We start from the raw sequence: 27,943 nt of genomic DNA, 5'->3' as shown, positions 1-27,943 counted from the left end.
CACACTTAGTGCGTGACACAGTGAAAGTTTTCCTCTCTTTGAACTCCTCTAAATAGTCATTTCGCTTCCTCTTGGGGATCACTGCTCAGCCTCGATGGCCTTTCAGGACCTCCTGGATCAAGTTGGAGGCCTGGGGAGATTCCAGATCCTTCAGATGCTTTTACTTTGTATCTCCAGCCTCGTCACCTACCCTCATATTCTATTGGAGAACTTCACTGCAGCCGTCCCTGGTCATCACTGTTGGGTCCACATTCTCGACAATAACACTGACTCGGCTAATGACACTGGGACCCTCAGCCCTGATGCCCTCCTGAGAATCTCCATCCCACTGGACTCAAACCTGAGGCCAGAGAAGTGTCGTCGCTTCAGCCACCCCCAGTGGCAGCTCCTTAACCTGAACAGGACCTTCCCCAACATAACTGACCTGGACACAGAGTCCTGTGTGGACGGCTGGGTGTATGACAAAAGCATGTTCACCTCCACTATCGTGACTGAGGTAAGAGGCCTCATTTACGTCTTGTGAGTACATGGTCTGAGTCTTTAAGGGTAACTGAGTAACGGATAAGTTTCTAGCCTTTTTAGTCACTATTAGGTGCTCATTCTTCCATCTTTCAGCAAATATTAATTACTTCTTTATTGAATGCCAAACACCTATATATTTAAAGAATTTAATGAACTCAAAAACAGATGTGACCTTGCTATTATATGGCTTAAAGATCAAAGGTTAAGAAAGTAATTTATGTGATGTGTTTAAAAGGTCATTAATGTTCAGCCTTGCTTGTAAATTAGAAATAGCAGGGATATTGATGGAAACCTCCAAGCACTCTATCCCAAAGCAGCCATATAAGAAGATCTGTGATGAAATTCTGGCATCAGGAAACTTTTTAAGGCCCTCAAATATTGCACTCTATGGCCAAGATTGAGGACCACTTTATATAGAAAAAAACAAGGCATTGTTAAATCTAACAGGGTTAGAGAAGGCTTCCTAAAAGAAGTTATATTTAAGCTGAGACTTGAATAGTAAAAATCAGCTAATGTAACAAAGAAAGCTGGAGAGGGAAAAGGGGATAAAATAAACAACCACGTGAATCATTCAAACTGCTTCAATCAGGTTTCCACTGAGAGGTTATACATCGTGCAGCTCTCCTTTGCTGCTTTCTTTCTCTTCCAGTGGGACCTGGTATGTGAATCTCAATCACTAAAATCAATGGCCAAATTCTTATTCATGGCTGGAATGCTGGTGGGAAGCATCGTATATGGCCATTTATCAGACAGGTGAGTGTCTCTGAATCACAGCTCTCTTTACTCAGGTATTTTCAAGAACTCATAAATATTCTTCCATTAAGAAACATTTATTGCAAATTACACTGTCCTGGGGCTTCCTTAGTCCCCAGTGATCTAGAAACACAAACAAATGAAGAATTACTGTCAGTGTGGTAAGTGCTATTTTATCAGCTGTGAGCATTGTGTATGGGATACAGAAACAACATCTCCATCAGACATGGGAGCAGTTTGAGAATGAGGTTTGGAGCAGACGTGTCACATCATAGTTTATAAAGATAAAAAAAGAGGTTCCTATGGGAACAGAGAGGAAGACGTTTCACATCGTGAGATTCAACCTGTGTTCAGTCCCTCCTGACCTCTCTTATCTGATTGCCTGTGGATTTTTAGAGTATGGCTATCATGTCCTTATTTCTCAAATATGCTGCTAGACATTCCTGTGAAACCTGTGTTATACATAGCATTGTGTCTTGGTAATGTATTAAAAAAGTATATCAGTGGCCTTGATTTTTTTTTCTAAAACATTACAATAAACATAAAATTTTCAACCATGTAGGGGAATTAATCTAATGACAACTTCCGCCACAATTTGTGGTCTTAGAAATGGAAGTATCCTGTACCTGACAGTACACTTAATTAGATAGCCCAACCAATTCCACCAACCACCCAAGTCTGTCTTCTCTAAGGTTATGGGGAATTAACGTGCTCCTTACCATCTACTAGCATAATGTCATCTATTATCTCAGCTGAAAATCATGAATTCTGAGTGTATGATCTTATAAAAGGTAAGATACCTTATTTTTAAAAGCACCTTATTTTAAAAGGTACCTTATTAAAGTTTTCAGAGTCACAGTGTTCATTTCTAACAGTTCTGTAACACATATGAAAGTGAAAGTGAAAGTCGCTCAGTCATGTCCGACTCTTTACAACCCCATGGACTGTATAATCCGTGGAATTCTCCAGGCCAGAATATTGGAGTGGGTAGCCTTTCCCTTCTCCAGGGGATCTTCCCAACCCAGGGATCGAACCCAGGTCTCCCACATTGCAGGAAGATTCTTTACCAGCTGAGCCACAAGGGAAGTCTGGATATTAAGCCCTATTCCACTAGTCCATTCAATAATGCAGAACTGTTAAATTATGCATACTATATAAAAGTGTTCAGAATCAGAGTGTTCATTTCGAACAGCTCAATTACACAGAACTATTTACCTTGCAGAAATAAAAATTAAACAATATATCTATGCTGACTGATTTTTGAAAAAGTTTCCAAGACTTTTTGGGTAAATGGGTAAAATATGTCTTGTTTAACAAGTGAAACAATGCTTATTAGACATACACATGCAAAAGATGCAAGTAAACCTAAAACCATAGCAAATATTAACACAAAATGGATTTGCAACTTTAATAAAAGAGCTGCTGCTGCTAAGTCGCTTCAGTCATGTCCGACTCTGTGTGACCCCCATAGACGGCAGCCCACCAGGCTCCCCCATCCCTGGGATTCTCTAGGCAAGAACACTGCAGTGGGTTGCCATTTCCTTCTCCAATGCAGGAAAGTGAAAGGCGAAAGTGAAGTCACTCAGTCGTGTCCGACTTAGCAACCCCATGGATTGCAGCCTACCAGACTCCTCCGTCCATGGGATTCTCCAGGCAAGAGTACTGGAGTGGGGTGTCATTGCCTTCTCCGAATAAAAGAGCTAAAACCATAAAACTCTTATAAGAAAACAGGGGTAAATCTTCTTGGCTTTGGGTTTGACAATGGATTCTTAGATATAACGTTAGAAGTGTGAATAACAAAAGAAGATATAAAATAGGTGGGCCTTGGTTTCCCTGGTGGCTCAGAGTTAAAGCGTCTGCCTGCAATGCGGGAGACCTGGGTTTGATCCCTGGGTCGGGAAGATTCCCGGGAGAAGGAAATGGAACCCATTCCAGTATTCTTGCCTGGAGAATCCCATGGACGGAGGAGCCTGGTGGGCTACAGCCCATGGGGTCACAAAGAGTCGGACACGACTGAGTGACTTCACTTTCATCAAAATTAAAAACTTCAGCACATCAAAGGATATTATCCATAAATTGAAAAGATAACATGTCTAATGGGAGAAAGTATTTGCAAATCATATACAAAGAACAAAGACAGGTGAATAGACCAATAGAATAGGGTTTAATATTCAGACTATATAAAAACTCTTACAACTCAACAACAAAAAGACAGAGAACTCAATTTTTAAATGAGCAAAAGACTTGAATATACATTTCTTTTATAAAGTTATATATATATGGGGCATAAGCACATAAAAAGATGCTCAACATGATATCATTTTTAAAATGTTAGTCATCCCAGTGCACCAGCCCAGAGCACTTGTCTCATGCATCCAACCTGGGCTGGTGATCTGTTTCACCCTTGATAATACAATATTGTAAAGTAATTAGCCTCCAACTAATAAAAATAAATGGAAAAAAAAGAATAAAAAAATAAAAATGTTAGTCAAACCACAATAAAATGCCACTTCACACATACTAGGATTGCTATAATCCAAAAAAAAAAAAAAAAAAGAAAGAAAGAAAGAAAAATAACATGCTTTCACAAGGATGTAGAGAAACTGGAATCTTGTACATTGCTGATGGGGAGGTAAATTGGTACCACCATTATGACAAATACTTTTGGAGTCTTCAAAAAATCAAATTTAGAGAAACCACATGACCTAACAATTTCATTGCTAGGTATAAAATCAGAAGAGTTGAAAACAGGAACTCAAACAAATAGCTTATAAAACAATGTCATTGCAACATTATTCACAATAGCCAAAAGGTGAAAACTACACATATCCATCAACAGATGAATGGGTAAAATGTGATATGTACAGCCATAAAAAGAAATAAAGTTCTATATCATGGTAAAACTTGTAGGACCATGACAACATGTAAACTAAAATGACAGACAAAACATAGCAAATATTTATGATCCCACTTACATAAAATATATAGACTAGGAAAACTCATGAAGAAAAATTCAGATTAGAGATACCAGAAGCTGGGAAGAAAAAGGAATGAGGAGTTATTGCTTAATGGGTACAAAGTTTCTACTGAGGATTTTGGAAAGTTTTGGCAGTAGATAGTGATGATGGTTACATAAAATCATGAATGTAATACCAGTGAGTGACCTATATAATCAAAAGTGGTTAAAATAGCAAATCATATTTTATGTATTATACTACAACTAAAAAGAAATATGAGGCTTCCCTGGTGGCTCAGATGGTAAAGAACCACCTGCAGTGTGGGAGACCTGGGTTCAATCCCTGGGTTGGGAAGATCCCCTAGAGAAGGGCATGGCAACCTACTCCGGTATTCTTGCCTAGAGAATCCCCATGGACAGAGGAGCCTGGAGGGCTACAGTCCATGGGATCACAAAGATTTGGACACAACTGAGAGACTTAGCACACATTGCACAAAAAGAAATATAACCAAAAGAATGAGAAGACCAACCACAAACTGGGAAAATATACTTGCAAAAGACACCTGAAAAAGAATGGTTAACCAAAATACACAAAGAACTCTTTTTGAAATTTATTTATCTATTTTCAATTGAAGGATAGTTGCTTTACAACATTGTGTTGATTTCTGCCATATATCAACATGAATCAGCCATAGGCATATGTATACAAAGAACTCTTAAAAAAAGAAAAATGAACATTCCAATTAAAATATAGTCAGAAAATTTGAAAGACATCGCCAAAGAAGTTGTACAGATGGAAAATAAACATATGAAAAGATGCTCCACAACATATATCTTTAGGGAAATACAAACTAAAACAATGATATACTACTGCATATGTATTAGAATGACAAATAGATAGATAGATAGATAGATACACATCAAAGGCAAAGATGTAGAGCAGCAGGCATTCTCTTATTCATTGCTGATGGGAATGTAAAATGATATAGCTGCCTTTGAAGACATATTGACAGTTTCTTACAAAATTGAGCACACTCTTGCCAAATAATCTAGGAATCATACTCCTTGGTAATTACCCAAAGGAGTTGAAAAGTTATGGCCACACAAAACCTACCCAGGGATGTTCATAGCAGCCTTATTCATATCTTCTAAGCCAAAACTTAGAAGATGAATGCATGAATAAATGCATTTATTTTAGCAAATGCATACATAGATAGTTATACATCAAGTCATAGGATCTTATTCAATGCTAAAAGGAAATGAGCTATCAAGCCATGAAAAGATATGGAAGAACTTTAGATATATACTGAAAAGTGAAAGAAGCTAATCTGGAGAGTCTACATACTGTATGATTCCAACTACATAACATTCTGGAAAAGTTAAAACTATGTAAACAGTAAAATGATAAGTGGTAGATAGGAGGAAAATAGGGCTTCCCTGGTGGCTCAGATGGTAAAGAATCTGCTTGCAATGTGGGAGACCTGAGTTTGATCCCTGGGTGGGGAAGATCCACTGGGGGAAGGCATGGCAACCCACTCCAATATTCTTTTTTTTTCCCATTTATTTTTATTAGTTGGAGGCTAATTACTTTACAATACTGTAGTGGTTTTGTATACTAAAGCATATATATGGAATTTAGAAAGATGGTAATGATAACCCACTCCAATATTCTTGCCTGGAGAATCCCCATGAACAGAGGAGCCTGGTGGGCTACAGTCCATGAGGTCTCAAAGAGTCAGACACAACTGAGCAACTGAGCACACAGCACACACAGGAGGAAAACAAAAGAATAGGCAGAATTCAGAGGCATTTTAGGGCAGTGAAACCACTGTTTATGACACTGTAACAGTGGGCACATGTCATTACACATTTCTCAAAACCCATAGAATGTACAATAGCAAGAGTGTATCCTCATGTATTCCTAATGAACACTGGGAGATAATGACATATCATTGTAGGTTTGTTAGTTGCATCAAATGTGTCTATTGGTGCAAGAAGGCAGGGACACTGCATGAGTAGGGGCAGGGATATTGAGAAATCTCTGTATCTTCCTTTCATTGTTGCAGTCAACCTAAAACTGCTCAAAATTAAGAGCACCTAGATACGTAAAGCAAATATTAACAGACATAAAGGGAGAAATTGACATGACACAATAATAATAGGGGACTTCGGCACCTCAGTTATACCAATGGAGAGATCATCCAGACAGAAAATCAATAACAGCATTAAATGACACATTAAACCAGATGGTCTTAATATATATACATATGTATATCTAGATTAGCTCATCAAAAAAACAGAATACACACTCTTTTCAAGTACACATGTAACATTCTCCAGGATAAGTCATATGAGAGGTCACAAAAGCAGTCTTAGTAAACTTAAGAAAATTGAAATCCTATCAGGCATCTTTTTATTATCACAATACTGTGAGACTGGCAATCCACTACAAGGAAAAAAAAACTGCCAAAAACACAAGGATATGGAGGTTAAACAAAGGCTACTAAACAACTAATGGTTCACTGAGTAAATCAAAGAAGAAATTTAAAAAAAATACCTAGAGACAAGTGAAACCAAAAACACAGCAATCCAAAATCTATGGGAATCAGCAAAAGCAGTACCAAGAGGAAATTTATACAAGTTTACCTCAGAAAACAAGAAAAATCTCAAATAATAACCAAACCTTACACCTCAAGGAATTAAAAGAAGAACAAACAAAGTCCAAAGTTAGGAGGAAGAAAAAAATAATAAATATCAGAGCAAAAAATCAATAATTCATTAAAAGGATCATACACCATGATCAAGTGGAATTTATCCCAGGGTAGGGATGCAACAATGGTTCAGTATCTGCAAATCAATCAGTGTAATAAAGCACATTAACAAACTGAAGAAAAAAAATCATATGATCGTCTTGATAGATGCAGAAGAACATTGAAAAAATTCAACATCTATTTATGATAAAAGCTCTCAACAAAGAAGTTACATATCTCAACACAATAAAGGCCATATGTGACAAGCCCACAGTTAACTAACATCATACTCAAAGGTGAAAAATTGATAGCATTTCCAGTAATATCAGGATCATGACAAGAACACCCTCTCTTACCTCTTTTATTCACTTCTATTTACATAGTACTGGAAGTCCTAGCCACAACAATCAAACAAAAAAAGAAAGAAAAGGAATCCAAATTGTAAAGGAAGAAGTAAAACTGTCACTGTTTTTAAATAACATGACACCATACACAGAAAATCCTAAAGATGCTACCAAAAAGCTACTAGAACCCATCAATGAATTTGGCAAAGTTGCAGGATATAAAATTAATTTACAGAAATCTGTTATATTTCTATATACTAACAATGTATACACTAACAATCAGGGAGAAATATTAAGAAAACAATCCCATTTACAGTTGCATCAAAAAGAATAAAACTCCTAGGAATAAGTCCAAATGAAGGGGTACAATATCTGTACTTGGAAAACTATTAGTCATTGATGAAAGAAACTGAAGACAACAACAAAAGAGGGAAGATAAACTGTCCTCAAGGATTAGAAGAATAAATATTGCTAAAATGAACATACTGCCCAAGGTGATGTCCAAAATCAATGTACTCTCTATCAAATTACCAATGTTATTTCTCACAGAACTAGAATAAATAATTCTAAAACATATGGAAGCATGAAAGACCTCCCAATACCCAGAGCAATCCTGAGAAAGAAGAGCAAAGCTGGAGTATCATGCTTTCTGATTTCAAACTATACTACAAAGGTACACTAATCAAAGTTTTATACTAGCTCAAAGCCAGATACACAGATCAATGGAACCCAATAGAAAGCCCAGAAACAAACTCATCGCATGTATATGGGCAATTAAAGAATACACAATGGAAAAAGACGGCCCTCCTCAAGAACCAGTATTAAGAAAACAGGTCTGACTCTTTGCAAACCCATGGACTGTAGCTCTCCAGGCCTCTGTCCATGGAATTTTCCAGGTAATAATACTGGAATGGGTTATCACTTCCTGTTCCAGGAGATCTTCCCAACCCAGGGATCAAACCCACAACTCTTGCACCTCCTGTATTGGCAGGCAGGTTCTTTACCACTGTGCCACCTGGGAAGCCCTAAAATGGAATATTGTTCAGCCATGAAAAAGAATGAAATCTTGCCATTTGTGACAACATGGATGGACCTAGTGGGTGTTATGCTAAGTGAAACAATTCAGAAAAAGACAAATGACAACTTCACTAATATGTGGAACATAAAAAGAAAATGATGACCAAAACAAACAGTTATGGATAAAGAGAACAAACAGCTGGTTCTAGAGGGACAGGGATGTGGGGAAAAAATAGATGAGGGAGACTAAGAGGTTTAAACTTCTGGATGTGCAATAAACGAGTCAAGGGTATGAAATGTACAGTGTGGGGAGTATAGTCAATAGCTATGTATTATCTTTTTATGGTGACAAATTAAACTTACCATGGTAATCATTTTGAAATGTGTAGAAATACTGAATCACTATGTTTTGTAATAGGAACTAACCTAGTATTTTGTAGATCAGTTAGACTCCGAAAGCAAACAAACTCACAGAAAGCTTTGTTACCAGAGGCAGACATGAGAAGAGGGGAAATTGGATGGAAGCAGTCAAAAAGTAGAAACCTTCAGTTATAAGTAAGTACTAGGGATGTAATGTATAACATGATGAATATAATTAACATGGCTGCATGTTATGAAAGCTGTTAAGACAAAAAATCCTGAGTTCTCATCACACGGAAAAAAAAATTTTCCTTTCTTTAAATTTGCATCTATATGGGATGATGAATGTTCACTAAATTTATTGTGATAATCATTTCATGACATAAGGCAAATCATTATGCTGTATACTTTAAACTTGTCCAGTGCTGGTATTTCAATTATATCTCATCAAAATTTCATTGCAGCACTGTTTACAATAGCTAGGCCATGGAAGCAAACTAGATGTCCATTGGCAGACGAATGGATAAGGAAGTTGTGGTACATATACTCAATGGAATATTATGCAGCTATAAAAAAAGAACACATTTGAGTCAGTTCTATTGAGGTGGATGAAACTGGAGCCTATTATACAGAGTGAAGTAAGCAAGAAAGAGAAACACCAATGCAGCATATTAATGCATATATATGGAATTTAGAAAGTTGGTAATGACAACCCTATATACAAGACTGCAAAAGAGACACAGATGTAAATAACAGACTTTTGGACTCTGTGGGGGAAGGCAAGGGTGGAACGACATTAGAGAATAGCATTGAAACACGTATATTACCATATGTAAAATAGATGACCAATACAAGTCTGATGCATGAAGCAGGGCACTCAAAGCTGGTGCTCTGGGACAACCCAGAGGGATGGGGTGGGGAGGGGGGTTCAGGATGGTGAGACACATGTATATCCATGGCTGATTCATGTCAACGTATGGCAAAAACCACCACAATATTGTAAAGTAATTAGCCTCCAATTAAAATAAATAAATCTAATTTAAAAAAAAAAAATCAAGGTGGGGGAAGAAAAACAGAAATTTTTTAAAAAATAAAATAAAAATTAGAAAATTAGAAAGCATGCCCTAAATTTCAAAGTGTGTATTCTTTTTTTTTTTTTCCATTTCTACTATACTGTTGTTACTACTACCATATCTAACCTGTCTCCATTTCTCAGGTTTGGGAGGAAGTTAATTTTCAGATGCTGTTTGCTCCAGCTTGCCGTTACTGACACCAGTGCAGCCTTTGCTCCCACCTACCTCATTTACTGCTCGCTACGCTTCCTGGCTGGGTTTTCTACCATGAGCATCCTGACAAATTGTACTGTTCTTAGTAAGTCAAAACTTTGGGTCTTTGACATTTTCCAAGCCTTAAATTTGACTTTTAAATCCTAACTTTGTCTGAAGTCAAGATCCTATCTGTGTTTTCTTTCAGTTGTAGAGTGGATGGTGCCCCGATTCCAAGTCATGGGAATGACCCTGCCCACCTGTGCCGCTTGCTTGGGCCAGATCATCCTGGGAGGACTCGCTTTTGCCATTCGAGACTGGCACACCCTTCAGCTGGTGTTTTCTGTACCATTATTTGTCTTCTTTCTTTCCTCAAGGTATAAAATTTCTTTCTTTATCTGAGAAGATCCTGGATGCAAGCTACATGGAGTTAGGATGCAAGAATTCTGATTGGTCTTAGTCAATATTTGAACACATGCTTAACTAATCTGTGCCCTGTGTACAACTAAAGAAGTAGAACAGTTAGTGTTACAAGATAATATCAAGGGCATTCAGGTAAATGTGAATTTTAGATAAAACACAAAATCTTTATATAGTAACCCCAAATTTTGTATGGAGCATAGTTACACTAAAAATCACTCATTGTTTACATGAAACTTCTACTTACCTGAGAGTTCTGTATTTTTATTTGGGATTCCCTGGTGGCTCAGATAGTGAATAATCTGCCTGCAATGCAAGAGACCCAGGTTTGATCCCTAGATCAGGAATATCCCCTGGAGAAGGGAATGGCTATCCACTCCAGTATTTTTGCCTGGAGAATTTCATGTACAGAGGAGCCTGGCAGACTACAGTCCAAAGGTCACAAAGACTAAAAAACTAACACTTTCACTACTGTTCTGTATTTTTATTTACTAACCTGATAAAAATACAGTGTCTCATTAAAGTAAAATTTCAAATAAACAGCAAATACTTTTTAGTATATGTACAAAATACTGCATGGGATGTAGTGGTACTCAAGGTTTACTCATATTCACTGTTAATCTAAACTCGAATTTAACCAAACACAGTATTTGCTACAACTGTTACTATCCCTCTGAATAATGGGAAGGGAACACTATGACTCCAAGTCTATATTCTGGCAGTAAAGGTGTACTGCATGCAGAGGTCATCTTCACCGTTTCCTAGTTATGGTGAAAGTGAAAGTCACTCAGTCATGTCTGACTCTTTGCGACTCCATGGACTATACAGTCTATGGAATTCTCCAGGCCAGAATACTGGAGTGGATAGCCTTTCCTTTCTCCAGGGGATCTTCCCAACCCAGGGATCGAACCCAGGTCTCCCAAATTGCAGGTGGATTCTTTACCAGCTGAACCTCAAGGGAAGCCCAAGAATACTGGAGTGGGTAGTCTATCCCTTCTCCAGAGGATCTTCCCAATGCAGGAATCAAACTGGGCTGTCCTGCATTGTAGGTGGGTTCTTTATCAACTGAACTGTCAGGGAAGCCCCTAGTTATGGTACGAGAGAATATACATTGTATTTTCTGGTATAACAAAACAAGAGGTAGGTATTAGATGAGAGGGGAGAGGTATTTCAGGGAAAAAAAGGATATGTGAAAAAATGAGGAAATGAGAGCTGGTTGCACCTCTGTTCTCTTCTTTGATCAGGTGGCTGGCAGAGTCTGCTCGGTGGCTGATTATCACCAACAAACCCGAGAGGAGCTTAAAGGAACTTAGAAAAGCTGCTCACAGGAATGGAAGGAAGAATGCTGGAGATGCCCTAACCATGGAGGTGAACAGAAGAGGGGATTGGGATGACTTGACCTGACATATACTCTAGTTGGAGTCCAAGTGAATAAAGGGTGGGAACACAGGTGTGGTTGGGGTCTACTTAGCTCATTGTCCTGGTCTTCAATAGCTGCCCACATTGTTTGAGTGAATATTAAGAGAGAGCATCATGGTGCTGAAGGGACTGAACGCAGATATTTCACTCAACAGAGGCAGAAAGCCCTTGGTATGTATGATTGTAAAGACTGTGTATTGGTCGCCCTTTGTGATAGAGAAAGTAAAAAAAAAAAAAAACTAATCCATTTCTTTCCAATTAACATTCCAATGGCTTTTTTGTCAAGATGGTAAGGCAAGAAGAGCAGCAGCTTAATGACCATGCAGAAAAGAGCATGTGACAGTGAAAAACAGTCATGTCCAACTCTTTGCAACCCCATGGACTATACAATCCCTGGTTTTCTTCAGGTCAGAATTCTGGAGTGGATAGTCTTTCCCTTCTCCAGGGGATCTTCCCAACCCAGGGATTGAAATCAGGTCTTCCACCTTGCAGGTGGATTCTTTACCAGCTGAGTCACCAGGGAAGCTCAAGAATACTAGAATTGGTAGTCGATCCCTTCTCCAGTGGATCTTCCCAACCCAGGAATTGAACCAGGGTTTCCTGCATTGCAGGTAGATTCTTTACCAACTGAGCTATGAGGGAAGCCCATTACTAACTTTTTTTTGTTTGCAATGATAAGAGAATGGAAAGAATGCTGATGGAGACAAGGAGAAATCATCTACCCTCGTTAATAGGAAAAAGAGAAGGTTAGGGGCTAGACAGTCAAACAAGAACAATAAAACATTTCTGCAAATTTACTCATTGGCACATCTGATCAATTTTTTGAAACCACTTTATTGAAGTTTTAACATACAAAGAGCTGTACCTATTTAGTGTACAACTTGATGGATTTGCAAGTTAGTATACATATGAACATCATCACCACAGTTTATACAATAAACATATCCATTACCTCCTAAAACTTTCTCCATCCTTCTTTATTCATTATTTTTTTGTGATAACACAATGTAAGACCTCCCATCACAGCAAATTTTGAGTGCACAGTACAGTATACCCTAGACACAATGCTATAGAGTATATTCCTTTAGGATTGATTTTTCTTTCTCAACTTAAACTTTGTACCCTATGGTAAATATTGCCCCATTTCTCACATCCCCCAGCACCTGGCAAGCACTATTCAGAAACTCTCTGCTTCTTTGAGTTTGACTATTTTAGATTCCTTGTATAAGTGGTATCCTGCAGTATTTGTTCTTTTGCACATAGCTTATCTTTTGTAGCATAATATCCTCTAGGTTAGCCATGCTGTGGCAAATGGCAAAATTTCTTTATTTTTATTGCTGAATAATATACCATTTTGCATATATATAGATGCCACTTTCCTTTTCTTTTCATCCATCGATGGATATTTGCTTCCATATCTTAGCTGTTGGGAATAATCTAATGAATATATGAGGGCAGATATCTCTTCAAGATCCTGATTTCAATTCCTCTGAATGTATATCCAGAAGAAGGATTACAGGAAAATATACTGGTTCTAGTCTCAGTTTTTTGAGGAACCTCCATACTGTTTCCATAGTGGCCACAGCATTTCACATTCCCAGCAACAGTGTACAAGGATACCCTGTTATCCACATCTTTGCCAATACTTATCACTTTTTTTATAATAGCCATTCCAACTGGTGTGCAGTGGTAACTCATAATCTTGATTTGCCTTTCGCTAACAATTAGTGATGTTAAGCACTTTTTTATGTACCTGCTGGCCGTTTGTATGTGGTCTTTGCAGAAAGGTCTATTCAGTTCGTATGCCCATTTTTTGTTGTTGTCGCTGTTGCGAAGTCATATCCAACTCTTTTCGAGCCCATTGATGGCAGCATGCCAGGCTCCCCTGTCCTTCACTATCTCCTGGAGTCTGCTCAAACTCATGTCCATTGAGTTGGTGATGCCATCCGACCATCTCATCCTCTGCCATACCCTTGTCCTCCTGCTTTCAATCTTTTCCAGCATCAGGGTCTTTTCCAATGAGTCGGCTCTTCACATCAGGTGGCCAAAGTATTGGAGCTTCAGCTTCAGCATCAGTCCTTCCAATGAAAAATTAGGGTTGATTTCCTTTAGGATTGACTAGTTTGATCTCCTTACTGTCCAAGGAACTCTCAAGAGTCGTCTCCACCATCTTCTAAAGCATCAGTTATTCATTGTTCAGCCTTCTTTGTAATGCAACTCTCACATCCGTACATGACTACTGGAAAAACCATAGCTTTGACTAGACAGAACTTTAATTGAGTTATTTGGGTTTTTCGCTATTGAGTTGTAGGAGTTTCGTATATATTCTGGATATTAACCCTCTATAAGACATATGGCTCACAAATAATTTCTTCCAGTCTGCAGATGCTTTTTCATTTTATCGATTATTTCCAAGCTGTGTAAAAGCTTTTCAGTTTGATATAGTACCATTTGTCTATTTTTGCTTATTACTTGTGCTTTTGGTGTCACAACCAAAAAATCATTGCCAAGACCAATATCAACAAGCTTCTCTCCTATATTTTCTTTAGGAATTTTATAATTTAGGTTTTTGGTCTTTAATTTATTTAAGTTGATTTTTTGTTTTTCTTAACTTACTTTATTTTATTTTTTCAGTTTTATTTATTTATTTTTTTTTTTACTTTACAATATTGTATTGGTTTTGCCATACACTGACATGAATCTGCCATGGGTGTACATGTGTTCCCCATCCTGAACCCCCTTCCCACCATAATTTCTTTACAATATTGTGGTGGTTTTTGCCATACATTGACATGAATCACCCACAGGTGCATAGTGTAAGGTAAGTTTCCAATTTCATTTTTTGCATGTAGATATCCAATTTTAATAAACACCATTTATTAAAGACAATCTTGTCCCCATTGTGGATTATTGGTACAATTGTCAGAAATCAATTGTCTGTATATGCATGAGTCTATTGCTGGGCTCTCTATTCTGTTCTATTGGTCTACATGTCTTTATGCCAGTATCATGCTCTTGGTTACTGTGGATTTATTATATATTTTGAAACCAGAATATGTGATGCTTCCAGCTTTGTTCCTGTTCAAAATGCTTTGACTGTCAGGGGATCTTCTGTATTTCCATATGAATTTTAGGGGTTTTTTTTTTCTATTTCTGTAGAGAATATCAATGAGATTTTGACAGGGATTTATTATTGAATCTGCATTTTGCTTTGTGTTGTATGGACATCTTAACAATACTAATTTGTTTAATCCATGAGCATGGATATCTTTTAATTTTCTAGTATCTGCCTTAATTTATTTCTTCAGTGTTTTCAATATGCAAATCTTTCACCTTCTTGGTTAAGTTTATCCCTAAATGCTTTATTGTTTTTGATGATATGGCAAATAGGACTGTCTTCTTAATGTTATTTTTAGATAACTTGTGGCTGGTGTATAGAAATACAACTGATTTTGTATGTTAATTTTTTATCCTGTGAATTAACTGAATTCACTTACTCATTTAACAACTTTTTGGATATGTGTTTAGGTTTTTCTACAAATAAGATCATGTTGTCTGAAAAAAACATAATTTTACTTCTTTCTTTCTGATTTGGATGCCTTATTTTTTTCTTACCTAATTGTTCTTGCCAGGGCTTCCAATTCTATGTTGAACTGAAGTGCGATCCTTGTCTAGTTCCAAATCTTAGAGGAAAAATTTTCAGCTTTTCACCATAGAGTATGATGTTATTAGCTGTGGGCTTTTCATATATGGCCTTTAATGGAAGTTCCTTCAGTACTTAATTTGTTGAGAATTTTTGCCATGGAAGTGTGTTGAATTTTGTCAAATGTGTTTTCTGCATTTATTGAGAGAATCATATGATCTTTAGCTTCATTCTGCTACTTTGGTGTATCATATTATTTGCTTATATTGAGCCATCCTTGCATCCCAGGAATAAAGCCCACTGGGTAATGGTGTGTGATCTTTTCAATCTGCTGTTGAATTTGGTTTGCTAACATCTTGTTGCTTATTTTTTGGACCATATTCTTCAGGAATGTTGGCCTGTATTTTTTTTCTTTTCTTTTCTTATGGTTTCTTTGTCTCACTTTGCTGTCAGGATCATAGTGGTCTGACAAAATTAATTTAGAAGGATTTCTATCTTCTATTTTTTGGAAGAGTTTGAGAAGATTTGTATTAATTCTTTAAATGTTTGGTAGAATTCACCTGTAATGCTATATAATATTAAGCTTTTATTTCTGGAATTTTTAATTACTACTTCATGCTGTTTATTAGTTATTCATCTATTGAGGCTTTCTAGTTCTTCTCAATTCAATCTTTGTAGGTTACATGTCATATATTTGTGTTAGAATGATCCTTTTGCCATTATAAATTGCCTTCTTGGTCTCTTGTGACAGTTTTTTATTAAAATCTATTTTATCCATACAAGGTGGACTATCCCTGCCCTGTTTTGGTTATCATTTTCATGGAATGTCTTTTTTTCCATCCATTCATTTAAAGTCTATTGTGTTCTTAAACTTTAGAAATGGAAAACCTAAATTCATTTTGTCAGGCCAATATAATCCTGAAACCAAAGTGAGACAAAGATACCACAAGAAAAGAAAAGAAAAAAATATAGGCCAACATTCCTGAAGAGTATAGTTGAAAAAATCATCAACAAGATGTTAGAAAACCAAATTCAACAGCATATTAAAAAGATCATACACCATTACCAAGTTGATGTTTTTGAACTGTGGTGTTGGAGAAGACTCTTGAGAGTCCCTTGGACAGCAAGGAAATCAAACCAGTCAATCCTAAAGGAGATCAACCCTGAATATTCATTGGAAGGACTGATGCTGAAGCTAAAGCTCCACTACTTTGGCCACATGATGTGAAGAGCAGACTCATCAGAAAAGACCCTGATGCTGGGAAAGATTGAAGGCAGGGGGAGAAGGGGACGACAGAGGATAAGATGATTGGATGGCATCACTGACTCAATTGACATGAGTTTGAGCAAGCTGTGGGAAATGGTAAAGGACAGGGAAACCTGGAGTGCTGCAGTCTATGGAGTCACGAAGAGTAGGACACAACTGAGTGACTGAACAACAGCAAACCTAAAGTGATTCTCTTACAGATAGCAGAGAACTTACAGTGGGGGTCAAGTCAGGGTGTGCTGGAAAATGTTTAACACTTTAGTTACAGGAAGAAAAAAAAGCCATAGGTCTCAGATTTGTGGTGCTGATCCATTTCTGTGATGTGAATATTACCACTGTAGCCAGTTTCAAGCCACCAACTGGATGGTAACTGCTTAACAAACTATCTAAACATTTAACAAAGGGCTTTTATGAATTTTCACACTGATTCCAGGGCACAACTGGGCAAGGGTTCAAATAGGGGCTGTTTCATGCATTTTAATCCGGGAGAGTGTTATGAGTGGTATGAATAGGTTTAAGGAAAAAAAAAAAAGAAAATGAAGTGAAAATTATAGAGAAAAGTGCATTTTAAAAACTGAAGACACAGCAGGTTCCTATTTGAACATGGGCCTCTTTTTCCCAGAATAAGGATTTTATCAGGTAGTAGGAGCTCCTTGGTTTCTGTGAGTGAGCTGGCATTGCCCCCTACAGAACTATTTCTGCTCTCACTTCATATCTCTGCTTGCTCACAAAAAAATGAATGACCAGTATAAAATAACCACAATGCGTTGGTGCTGTTTTAGTTTCTAAGTTGTGCCTGACTCATTGTGACCCCATGGACTGTAGCCTACCAGGCACCTCTGTCCATGGGATTTCCCAGGCAAGAACACTGGAGTGGGTTGCTATTTTCTTCTCCAGGGGATCTTCCTGATATATCTTGAAATTTAACTTTGATATTGGATGTAATTCAAGTCTAGTCTTACAGGCTTTGAACCCCTCGTCTGGCCCAAGTTTAGGATATTATTTGAGCTTATTCTGACATTATCACACAGAATATACACAGAAGAACTATACAAAAAACATCTTCATAACCCAGATAACCACAATCGTGTGATAACTCACCTAGAGCCAGACATCCTGGAATGTGAAGCCAAGTGGGCCTTAGGAAGCATCACCGCAAGCAGAGCTAGTGAAGGTGATGGAATTCCAATTAAGCTATTTCAAATCCTACAAAATGATGCTGTTAAAGTGCTGCTCTCAATATGTCAGCAAATTCGGAAAACTCGGCAATGACCACAGGACTGGAAAAGGTCAGTTTTCATTTCAATCCCAAAGAAAGGCAATGCCAATGAATATTTAAACCACCACACAATTGCACTCATCTCACACACTAGCAAAGTAATGCTAAAAATTCTCCAAGCCAGGCTTCAACCGTATGAGTACCGTGAACTTCCAGATGTTTGAGTTGGATTTAGAAAAGACAGAGGTACCAGAGATCAAATTGCCAACATCTGCTGGATCATCAAAAGAGCAAGAGAGTTCCAGAAAAACATCTATTTCTGCTTTATTGACTATGCCAAAGCCTTTGACTGTGTGGACCACAACAAACTGTGGAAAATTCTGAAAGAGATGGGAATACCAGGCCACCTTACCTGCCCCCTGAGAAATCTGTATGCAGGTCAAGGAGCAACAGTTAGAACCAGACATGGAACAACGGACTGGTTCCAAATTGTGAAAGGAGTACATCAAGGCTGTATATTGTCACCCTGCTTATTAACTTCTATGCAGAGTACATCATTCAAAATGCTGGACTGGAAGAAGCACAAGCTGGGATCAAGAATTGCTGGGAGAAACATCAATAACTCAGATAAGCAGATGACACCACCCTTATGGCAAAAAGTGAAGAAGAGTTAAAGAGCCTCTTGATGAAAGTGAAAGAGGAGAGTGAAAAAGTTGGCTTAAAGCTCAACATTAAAAAAACTAAGATCATGATATTTGGTCCCATAATTTCATGGCAATTGGGAAAAAAATGGAAACAGTGACAGACTATTTTCTTGGGCTCCAAAATCAGTGCAGATGGTGACTGTAGCCATGAAATTAAAAGACACTTCCTCCTTGGAAGAAAAGCTATGACCAACCTAGACAACATATTAAAAGGCAGAGACATCACTTTGCCAACAAAGGTCCATCTAGTCAAAGTTACATTTTTTTCAGTAGTCAGTTATGGATGTGAAAGTTGGACTATAAAGAGAGCTGAGCGCCAAAGAATTGATGCTTTTGAACTGGAGTTGAAGACTCTTGAGAGTCCCTTGGACTGCAAGGAGATCCCACTAGTCAATCCTAAAGGAAATCAGTCCTGAATATTCATTGGAAGGGCTGATGCTGAAACTGAAACTCCAATATTTTGGCCACCTGATGCGAAGAACTGACTCATTGGAAAAGACCCTGACCCTGGGAAAGATTAAAAGCAGGAGGAGAAAGGGACAACAGAGAATAAGATGGTTGGATGGCATCATCGACTCAATGGACATGAATTTGAGCAAGCTTCAGGAGTTGATAATGGACAGGGAAGCCTGGCATGCTGCAGTCCACGGAGTTGCAAAGAGTCAGACATGACTGAGTGACTAAACTGAACTAAACTTACATTATCATCCATGATGCAATCCTGACTCCTCTCTTCTAAAAGCCTAAGTCCAATATTTTTGCTACTCAGGTTATAACTGAAAGGATGTTATTGCATGTGTAGGTCCTCAGTTAAGGTGGCCTTTCACTTCTCTGAATTCCTCATGAAATTATTCCAATGGACTTTATGATATTTTTTCATTTGTAGAGGTGGGATAAGAATTAAGACTATATTGTTTGAATAACTAATAAATAGGTATCTGAGATAAGTTGGATACAATTCCATATGCACATTTATAGCCTCATGTCTGGCCCTGGAAATCTTTGTGAGAGAAATGCTATTATTTTTCTCCACCTACTCTTCTACTCTGATTCCTCTACTTGTTCTTTTTTTTGCTGTTGTTGTTCAGTCACTAAGTCATGTCCAACTCTTTGTAACTCCATGGACTGTGGCACTCCAGGCTTCTCTGTCCTCCACTATCTCGTGGAGTTCCTCAAATTCATGTTCATTGAGTTGTTCATATGAATTGAGTTTTAGAAATATTTAATTAACTTTCTCAAGGTATATATCCAGCATATTGCAGGACTATTAAGTAACTCCATATTATAACCAGTTCTGAATATAAATCATTCTACTCCAAGATCTCTCCTGATTTCGTCCTCAGATTTAACTCTAGGCATCTCATTCATGGAGGCACAACATGCCAGGAATTCCCCAAAAAGTGACTGAACAAAGAACCAAAACAAAGAATCTCAGGAAATGTTCTTTTTCCTGAGATAAACAGTTTTTCTGCAAGGGACAGCCAGCTGATAACCAAGCTTAGTTTCCAGGTCTTTCATGCCCATCTGGCACAAATGGACCTTTGGACCATTATCCAAGTAAGCATGATTTGATTCCCTTTCTTATCTGTGTATCTGACATACAATCCCTTTCTAATGATCTGTAGCCCTCTCAAATCCTGTGTTTAAATATTTTTGTGTTTAAATATTTTTGTATTTAAATACTTTTGTGTTTAAATATTTGTTAAATAATTTCATTCAGTTCCTTTTAACTCAGGAATTCTCTATTCATATCACTTTTACATCCATTGTTACATTTTCAATGACTATATTTCCCAGCAGACAGAAAGGGAAGTCATCTATCTTGTCCTCTGTTAGGGGCCTCACAATGCCTACCATTGTGTGACAACTGAACAGTTTGTTGTTGTTGAAGGTCCTGAGATCTGCCATGCAGGAGGAGCTGGAGGCAGCACAGACCAAATCTTCTCTGTTTGACTTGTTCCGCACACCCAACCTGCGTAAAAGGATCTGTCTCCTGTCCTTTGTAAGGTGGGCTTCACACAGTGCATGAAAGATGTTAAAATAGTGGAGACATGAATCTATTCCTTATCAAAAGAAAAACATGGTGGGAACAGATCTGAGATAAAACAGAGAAAGCCATAATGATAACTGCTGTATTGAGTAGTCAAAGGGTTATGAAAAGACTGACCCAGAGCTAGGTATACAACAAAGAGTTCTGTTTATCATATTACCCTAACAAGTTCATCACTGGAAACTGAGGCTAAGAACTTCAGATGTTCTCATGATACAATGTTGGCTTTAACTCTCTTCACTTGTTTGTTTTCATTTTAAATAAGGTAAAATTACAAACCACAAAATGAAGAAGAATATATAGCCTGATGAATATTTCCATATGTAAATATGCAACCATCACCCAGATAAAGACACAGAAAAACTCTAAATCCCTGGAAGGTTCCATCATGTGTCCTCCACAAAAATACTCCAAACCCTCCTCCAAAATGTAACAATAACTAGGAGCTCCAAATACATAACTATCTTATAGTTTTAAAATCATCACCTTATGAGGAAATATTTCATAAAACCTATCATGTTTTTATACTTTAAAACCAACCACTGGCTGCTTAGTTAATAGTTATGATCATCATTTGTAAGACAAAGGCTCTAAACCTTATGGTAAATGTCGTTCATCTTTGTTCACCACAGATTTGCAAACTTCATGTCATTTTTTGGTCTGATTCTCCACCTCCAGTATATGGGGAGCAATGTTTTCCTGTTCCAAGTTCTTTTTGGCGCAGTCAACCTCCCAGCCAATTATGTTGCTTTTTTGTCACTGAATCACCTGGGCCGTCAAGTAAGCCAGACACTCTTCATGTTTCTTCTTGGAATCTCCATTCTGGCCATCACATTTGTGCCTGAAGGTGAGAAAAGAGCACAGGTTGAAATAAGAAAATGTCTTACGCCAGGTATTTGAAGACAGAATCTGAAGCTAGAAGGAAGTGAAGGCTAGGGTTCTAAGGATTCTCCAAAACCAGTCTGAGGATTTAGGATAGATTCTGCCATTAAGTGGCTGCAAAATAGTTCAGACAGTTCAGACGACTAGTTGTCTACATCATATCTCACATGTATTTGGTAATTGGTACCTGGAACAGCAATTGATCACTTTCCCTTTGGCCAATCACACTTGTAACTGTAAATGGCAGTATTATGTCATATATCAAATTGTATCTCATATGAGGACACAATACTGCCACTTCCTCTGTCTGGTCTCTTTCCTATTATGACAGTTTCAGTGACACTTTACTACCTGACTCTATGTATCCACTCACGTGTCTGGAATTAGGTCACCATAACTTCAACCTGGTTCCAGGTTGTCATCTTGACTCCAAGGTATTTTTAATCCCTTCCCTTCAAGCATAGTAGATGTGTAGAATAGGGGGAAATGCATTAAAGCTGTTAACAGCCTCTCTTAAAATCCATGTTACTAAGTTAAATGACTATATGCAATGAATAAGGGAAGCCAGATGGTCACCATGCTTCAAGTAACTCCCAGTGCAGTGGCATTTATGCAGGATCCCATCTTGAATATCAGCAGCAATGCAAATTTCCTGCCTTTCAACAGAGCCCACTCCAACGTTGTAATACTTTCATGAACTTTTTTTTTAATGGGATAGAAAACTGACTGTCTGAAACATCTTTTCAGAGGTTTCCAAAGTCTACTTTTTTCCCTAAAACAGATCCTTATTCTTGAATCTTAAAATATTATTCTAGATCAAGCAATTTTCCAGCTTATCCATTAACATGAGCCCCATTCTTTCATGATTCTCTACTGCATTACTAGCCCTTTGTCAATATTGTGTAAACACATGACTTTTAAAGGATATTGATGAGTCTTAACATTTGTCAGTAATTGCTCGTATGATAGTCCTATGTTATACATGAAAGACAGAGGAGACACTGGATAGAGTAAATGAAAGCAAACCCTTTCTGGGATTTTGTTCCCCCCTCTATCTTTAGGAAACTTCTAAAATCTCTGATATGCAGATACAGTTGATTCAAATACTCAGGTTTTTAAATTCTTATTTAGGCTGTAATATACAGATAAGTCACATTTCTCAGCTATTAGTCTCTGCGCATTCTCCGCTCCACGCATTTTCTCTACTATGTATTTAACACATGTAAATGTTTCCAACTGTGTCTTTTTCAGTTATAATTTGGGGGATGTTGATTTCTTCATCTCAGATTTCCTGAGTCTCACTGATGTTCTTCTCCAGAAATGCAGACCCTGCGTATGGCTGTGTCAACTTTGGGAATAGCGGTTTCTTCTGTGACTCTCCTGTGTTGTTTTGCCCATGGAAATGAACTAATCCCCACTGTTCTCAGGTACACAAGCTCATGGAAGCCCTAGCAGAGTCAAAATAGACCTTTCCCAGCTAATTAAGACTTATAGAAGGAAGAAAACTAATGTGAATCATTATCGAAAGCATTGATTATAGTAGCATTAATAATAAAAATTAGAGCCAAAATTTTAATCAAAATCTCAATTTTGTTAGGCATGTTAAGCCCTTTAATGTATCATCTCCCATAATCTGCTGAACCACTAAGGTGCTATGTGTAAGAGTATTTTTAAGTAACAAAAACTTTTTAAAAAAAAACACTTGTGCACTTAAAAAATTTTGTGAGCAAATAAGAGTATATTTTAAATGTAAAAAGTACATCATTAGTCTTCATGTATCTAAATACTGCTGTGATGTCTCCCACGTCTGCATACATGCTAAGTTGCTTCAGTCATGTCTGACTCTTTGTGACCCTATGGACTGTAGTCCACGAGGCTGCTCTGTCTATGGGATTCTCCAAGGAAGAATACTGATGGGTTCCCATGCCCTCCCCCAGGGGATCTTCCCAACTCAGGGATTGAACCTGAGTCTCTTACGTTGGCAGGTTCTTTACCTCTAACCCCACCTAGGAACCCCATGTGGTCTCCCATAGTCAAAGCAAAATAATAAATCTCATATTACATGTATGGATTTATACCAGATTATTTTTGTATTGTTGTTTTCACTCCAAGGGTAACAGCTTCAGGATTCTTGGGAGTTGCTTCTAATATTGGTGCAGCCCTGGCTCCCCTCTTGATGATCTTAACAGTGTATTCCCCCCACCTGCCCTGGATCATCTATGCAGTTTGCGCCATCCTTGGTGGCCTTGTTGTCCCACTTCTACCTGAAACCAGGAATAAGCCTCTGCCTGACTCCATCCAGGATGTAGAAAAGGAGTGAGTAAACCCCTGGTTGTCCCTTAGAGTTGCTGTGTGATACAGGTCTGTGTAAGAAGGCCAAGGTACCATACAAGGTCATTGTCCCCAGGGGAAGGCTTACATCTAGATGTCTCTAGGTGGTCAGTACCTTGAGTTTAGCTACAGCCTCATCCCTCCCCACAGTGACCTCAGCCTCCCCCAAGACTTCCTGGACCACCCAGACCAGCACCAGTAGGCACCAATAGGTTTAGTGATGAAGAAGTCAAAATTAGGTGCCCTAGTATAACATAAACAACCCCGAAGGTGTTTTACAAACATGCACAGATTTAAACATCAGATTCTCGCCCCTCAGGCCCTGGCAGCGCTCAGCCCAGTGAGGGCAGTAAACTCTCTGAGATTATCAGTGTCTGTAGGTCTGTGACCTGCCCTGGTCACTGAAGCAGGTCCCTGAGGGAGACCAAGGAGAGGGCAGGAGCCCTTCCTCTCTCTAAGATGACAGTATGTCTTAGAAGAAGGAGTCCTGTTGTGCTGCCTGTGAGATTCAGACCATCTGATTTTCACTAGAAATGAAAGTGTTGAAAAAAGAGACGAGAAGGGTGGTAATTAAGGTATTTTTAAAAGATCAAGAATTTGAAAGGATTTTAAAACTTTTGTGTATTTCCTTTGCCTCTTCCAAAGACCCAGTTAGCCGACACCTTGGTGTCCAATATCAAAGCTGCCTTCCCAGATCCTGTCCTGGGAGCATGGATTTTTTCTTCACAAAATTTACTCAGATCCTCAGGACAGGTGTCAGTGTTTTTATCAATACTCACAGACCAACACAATCCATTTTCTCTAAATAATTTAAGACATAGGTGCCTTTTCCATGCTTTTTAATCTTGTTCTTTTGTTGTTTTCATTGTATTTGCTCTAGGAGAAAAGACTCAAGAAAAGCGAAGCCGGAAGGTACTTTCATGAAAGTGACACAATTTTAAGGAATTCCATTCCAGGCACTATCTGCTAATCAAAGAGCAAGATAAACAAGAAAAGTTGGGATCATTCCCAAATATATTTGGAAAACAAATAAATAAAAAGATGTAATAGGAAAATGGACCTCATTAACAATTGCAGTTCTAAATAACTATGTACAAAATGCCTATGACTGATCATAATATGAAGTTTGAGGAAAGTAATGATGATTTTAAAGGAATCATAATAAAACATGTGTGTTTCTGGATAGAGAGACAGAATAGCATTAAAAAAAAACATTGATTCTGTTCCAATTAATGGCACAGTCATTGATGGAATAATTATTAGGGGAACAACTTGAAAAATAGTTCCAAATTTATCTACAGGTTAATAATAGGCAAGATTCAAAAGATGAAGTTTATGGAGGGAAGGTGGAGCAAGTATATGTGGCAGTACATGCTGAAAAGAAATGCAGATGCATTTACAATTCAAAAGATGTCCAGAATAGGCTTGTGCCATGTAGAACACTTGAAATTTGGAAATCGGAACAGCATAAATCACTGATAGAAATAAATGATTATGTAATAAGTATCATTAACTAACTTTGGAAATAAATGACTAATAATTTGAAAAAGTATTCCACATGTTTAAAATGACGAATGGAACAATTAAGTCACATTATTCAATAGAAAATGTGAGTACAAAATCTCAGGATTAAGAAAACTTTCTGATTAGTAAAAACAAATGCCAACAGTTTAAATATACGTATATTTGACTAAATACCTCTATTGAAAACCTCTATTGGACAAAACTCTAAAAACTTATGGGATAAATCCAGAAAAATATTAATATTCACCAAAATGATAAAGTACCTTTAGGATATTTTACTTTCTTTATCAGTTTCTGTATTCTAAGTTTTAAAAGGATAATGCAATATTTTAAAATATTGTACGGTGATCAAAAATAAACTGGAAAAAGACCAAATAACAATTTTCAAAATGATTCTATAATAATACGTGGGATTCTAATAATCATGGAAAGAATACATAATTCAATATTAGATGGTCAAAAGGCAAGAACATATACTTTTCAAAATAAAAAAATCCTATGACTAATAACTTTATGAAGATGTACAAGACCACTGGAATTTAAAGACATACAAACTAAATAAAATACCAACTTTTATTTTCCAAAAGAATGTAAATGAAAATTTGTAAATTGATGGCTGAATTGGAAAATAACATATGCCATACAGTTGTGTAAAACAGAATGGTGTCATTATAAGTAGCTTTAAAAATATTTCATTGATTCAGCAATAATTTGTTCAACATGTCATTAAGCAGCGTGTTAGGAACCTTGGATACACAGAGGAAATGAAAAAAATTATATATTAGCAAATATTAATCTACGTGTGACAGATATTAGTCCACATGTACTGGTATGGCATCTTATTTTTATTTTATATGATCAAAGAAGATTTATTTTAAAGTCCTCATTCCCCCCAGGCTGGTGAAAAATTGCAAATCAGTTACTTTGGGAAGTTATTTCCATAAGTCTTCCACACCAGAGCTTTCTAGCTTCTAGGCGTATGTACAGTGGCAAGGTGGTTACAAGGAGGACTGCACTGGTTATCAGTCGTCTATTCAAAGAGATTACCAGGTTACTACTGGACCAAGAGACACTCGGGTGCAGCAACTTTACCATTCACACCATAATGAGATGTTGGAATCTGGGGCTTCCCATCTGACAGCTTAGCTCCTTATACAGTTATAGACGTAGGAGTCTTCTGTTTCCATGAAATGTTGCCAGGGCTCAGGACTGGGTTCTTGCTCCCCCAAGATCTACAAACATTCCTTCATCCTCGGACTTCCCAGACACTCAACTTCTTTCTTTTATTAGCTCTTCTACATACACCCTTTAGTTACCCCATGGGCTTTAGCTTTTGAAACACACTCAAGCAAATCAATCAGTCTTACAATCTTCTTTTATTTTTCTCCTGCCAATAACTTCCAAGAGACCAAGAAACAGAAGTGACAACCTGCAAGAAGCGAGAGAGAAAGGAATGCCAGGGAACTATCAATGATGAATGTCATCGGTTTATCCATCCTTCTTCCTAATGAAATGCTTGATGTCCCATCATGAGAAAAACCAGACAGCATCTATTGTGCATCGCCCCAAAGACTGACTGCCAGCCCATAAAATATGATGCTTTGTGGCAGAGAAAGCCCCACGGGTCCTCATGGGTTTTTGGTTTTTTGTTTTTGACTTATTTATTTGGCTGCATCAGGTCTCAGTTGCAGCACATGGTATCTTCGTGGCTGTGCACAGACTCTAGCTCTGGCACAGGGTTTCCCTGAGTGTGTGGGATCAGTCGTAGCAGTGCACAGACTTTGTTGTTCTGCAGCATGTGGGAACCTTAGTTTGCTGACCAGGGATCGAGCCTGTGCCCCCTGCATAGCAACGTGGATTCTTAACCACTGGACCACCAGGGAAGTCCCCTTCATGGTATCTGATGCTACCATCCGCATTTGTGGCCCAGCAGATGCTCCGTAATACAAGCAGTAGAGTGATATGTATTATGGTGGAGAAGTACAGTAAGCACAAGTATAGAAAATGGGAATGAGAGGGTTGGGCAAGTATCCTTTCAGTTTAACACAAAGTTGCAGGTCGATTCTTCAAAAACCTCCTCAGTATTTCCAAATTGTCATTGTCTTGCAACAGGATTACCAGTGAATATGCTTCATTTACTCTGTATTTTGCAGTATTTCTCAAGAGGAGTTTTATAAAAGGAAAAAGAGAATTCAGAGAACTAACGACATTTAAAATCAAGTGAGGAAATGCTGGATGGCAAATCCTTTCTCCTATTGTAGTATTAGATCTTCCTCCTGGCTATAGATACCAACTACCCCTTAATAGAGACCCTTCAACTATACCCTTCTAAGCCATAAGGCTGTATATAATTTTTGACAATTTTTATATAAAACATGAGTATATTAATTATTCAGAAATAGCATCATGAAGTCTAGTCAAACGTTCCTAAACAGTCATCAGTCAGTCAGTTCAGCCACTCAGTCGTGTCCGACTCTTTGCGACCCCATGAATCGCGGCACGCCAGGCCTCCCTGTC

At 37.8% G+C, this 27,943-nt stretch overlaps 1 protein-coding gene across 1 annotated transcript; it reads left to right on the top strand.

Annotated features, from left to right (window-relative positions):
- The first annotated feature begins 94 nt into the window (after window positions 1–94).
- On the top strand, window positions 95–24,843 carry LOC133066055 (organic anion transporter 7). The gene is made up of 10 exons (XM_061156746.1): window positions 95–496; window positions 1,172–1,275; window positions 9,919–10,073; window positions 10,176–10,344; window positions 11,632–11,755; window positions 20,531–20,646; window positions 21,322–21,536; window positions 22,890–22,998; window positions 23,684–23,887; window positions 24,783–24,843. Exons 1-10 carry the CDS (start codon window positions 95–97, stop codon window positions 24,841–24,843), a joined length of 1,659 nt encoding a protein of 552 aa, XP_061012729.1.
- Window positions 24,844–27,943: the final 3,100 nt, after the last annotated feature.

The sequence above is a fragment of the Dama dama genome, chromosome 2, assembly GCF_033118175.1.
Source record: "Dama dama isolate Ldn47 chromosome 2, ASM3311817v1, whole genome shotgun sequence".
Lineage (NCBI taxonomy): Eukaryota > Metazoa > Chordata > Mammalia > Artiodactyla > Cervidae > Dama > Dama dama.
The sequence above is the reverse complement of the archived record's forward strand: the minus strand, read 5'-3'. Positions and strand labels throughout refer to the sequence as shown.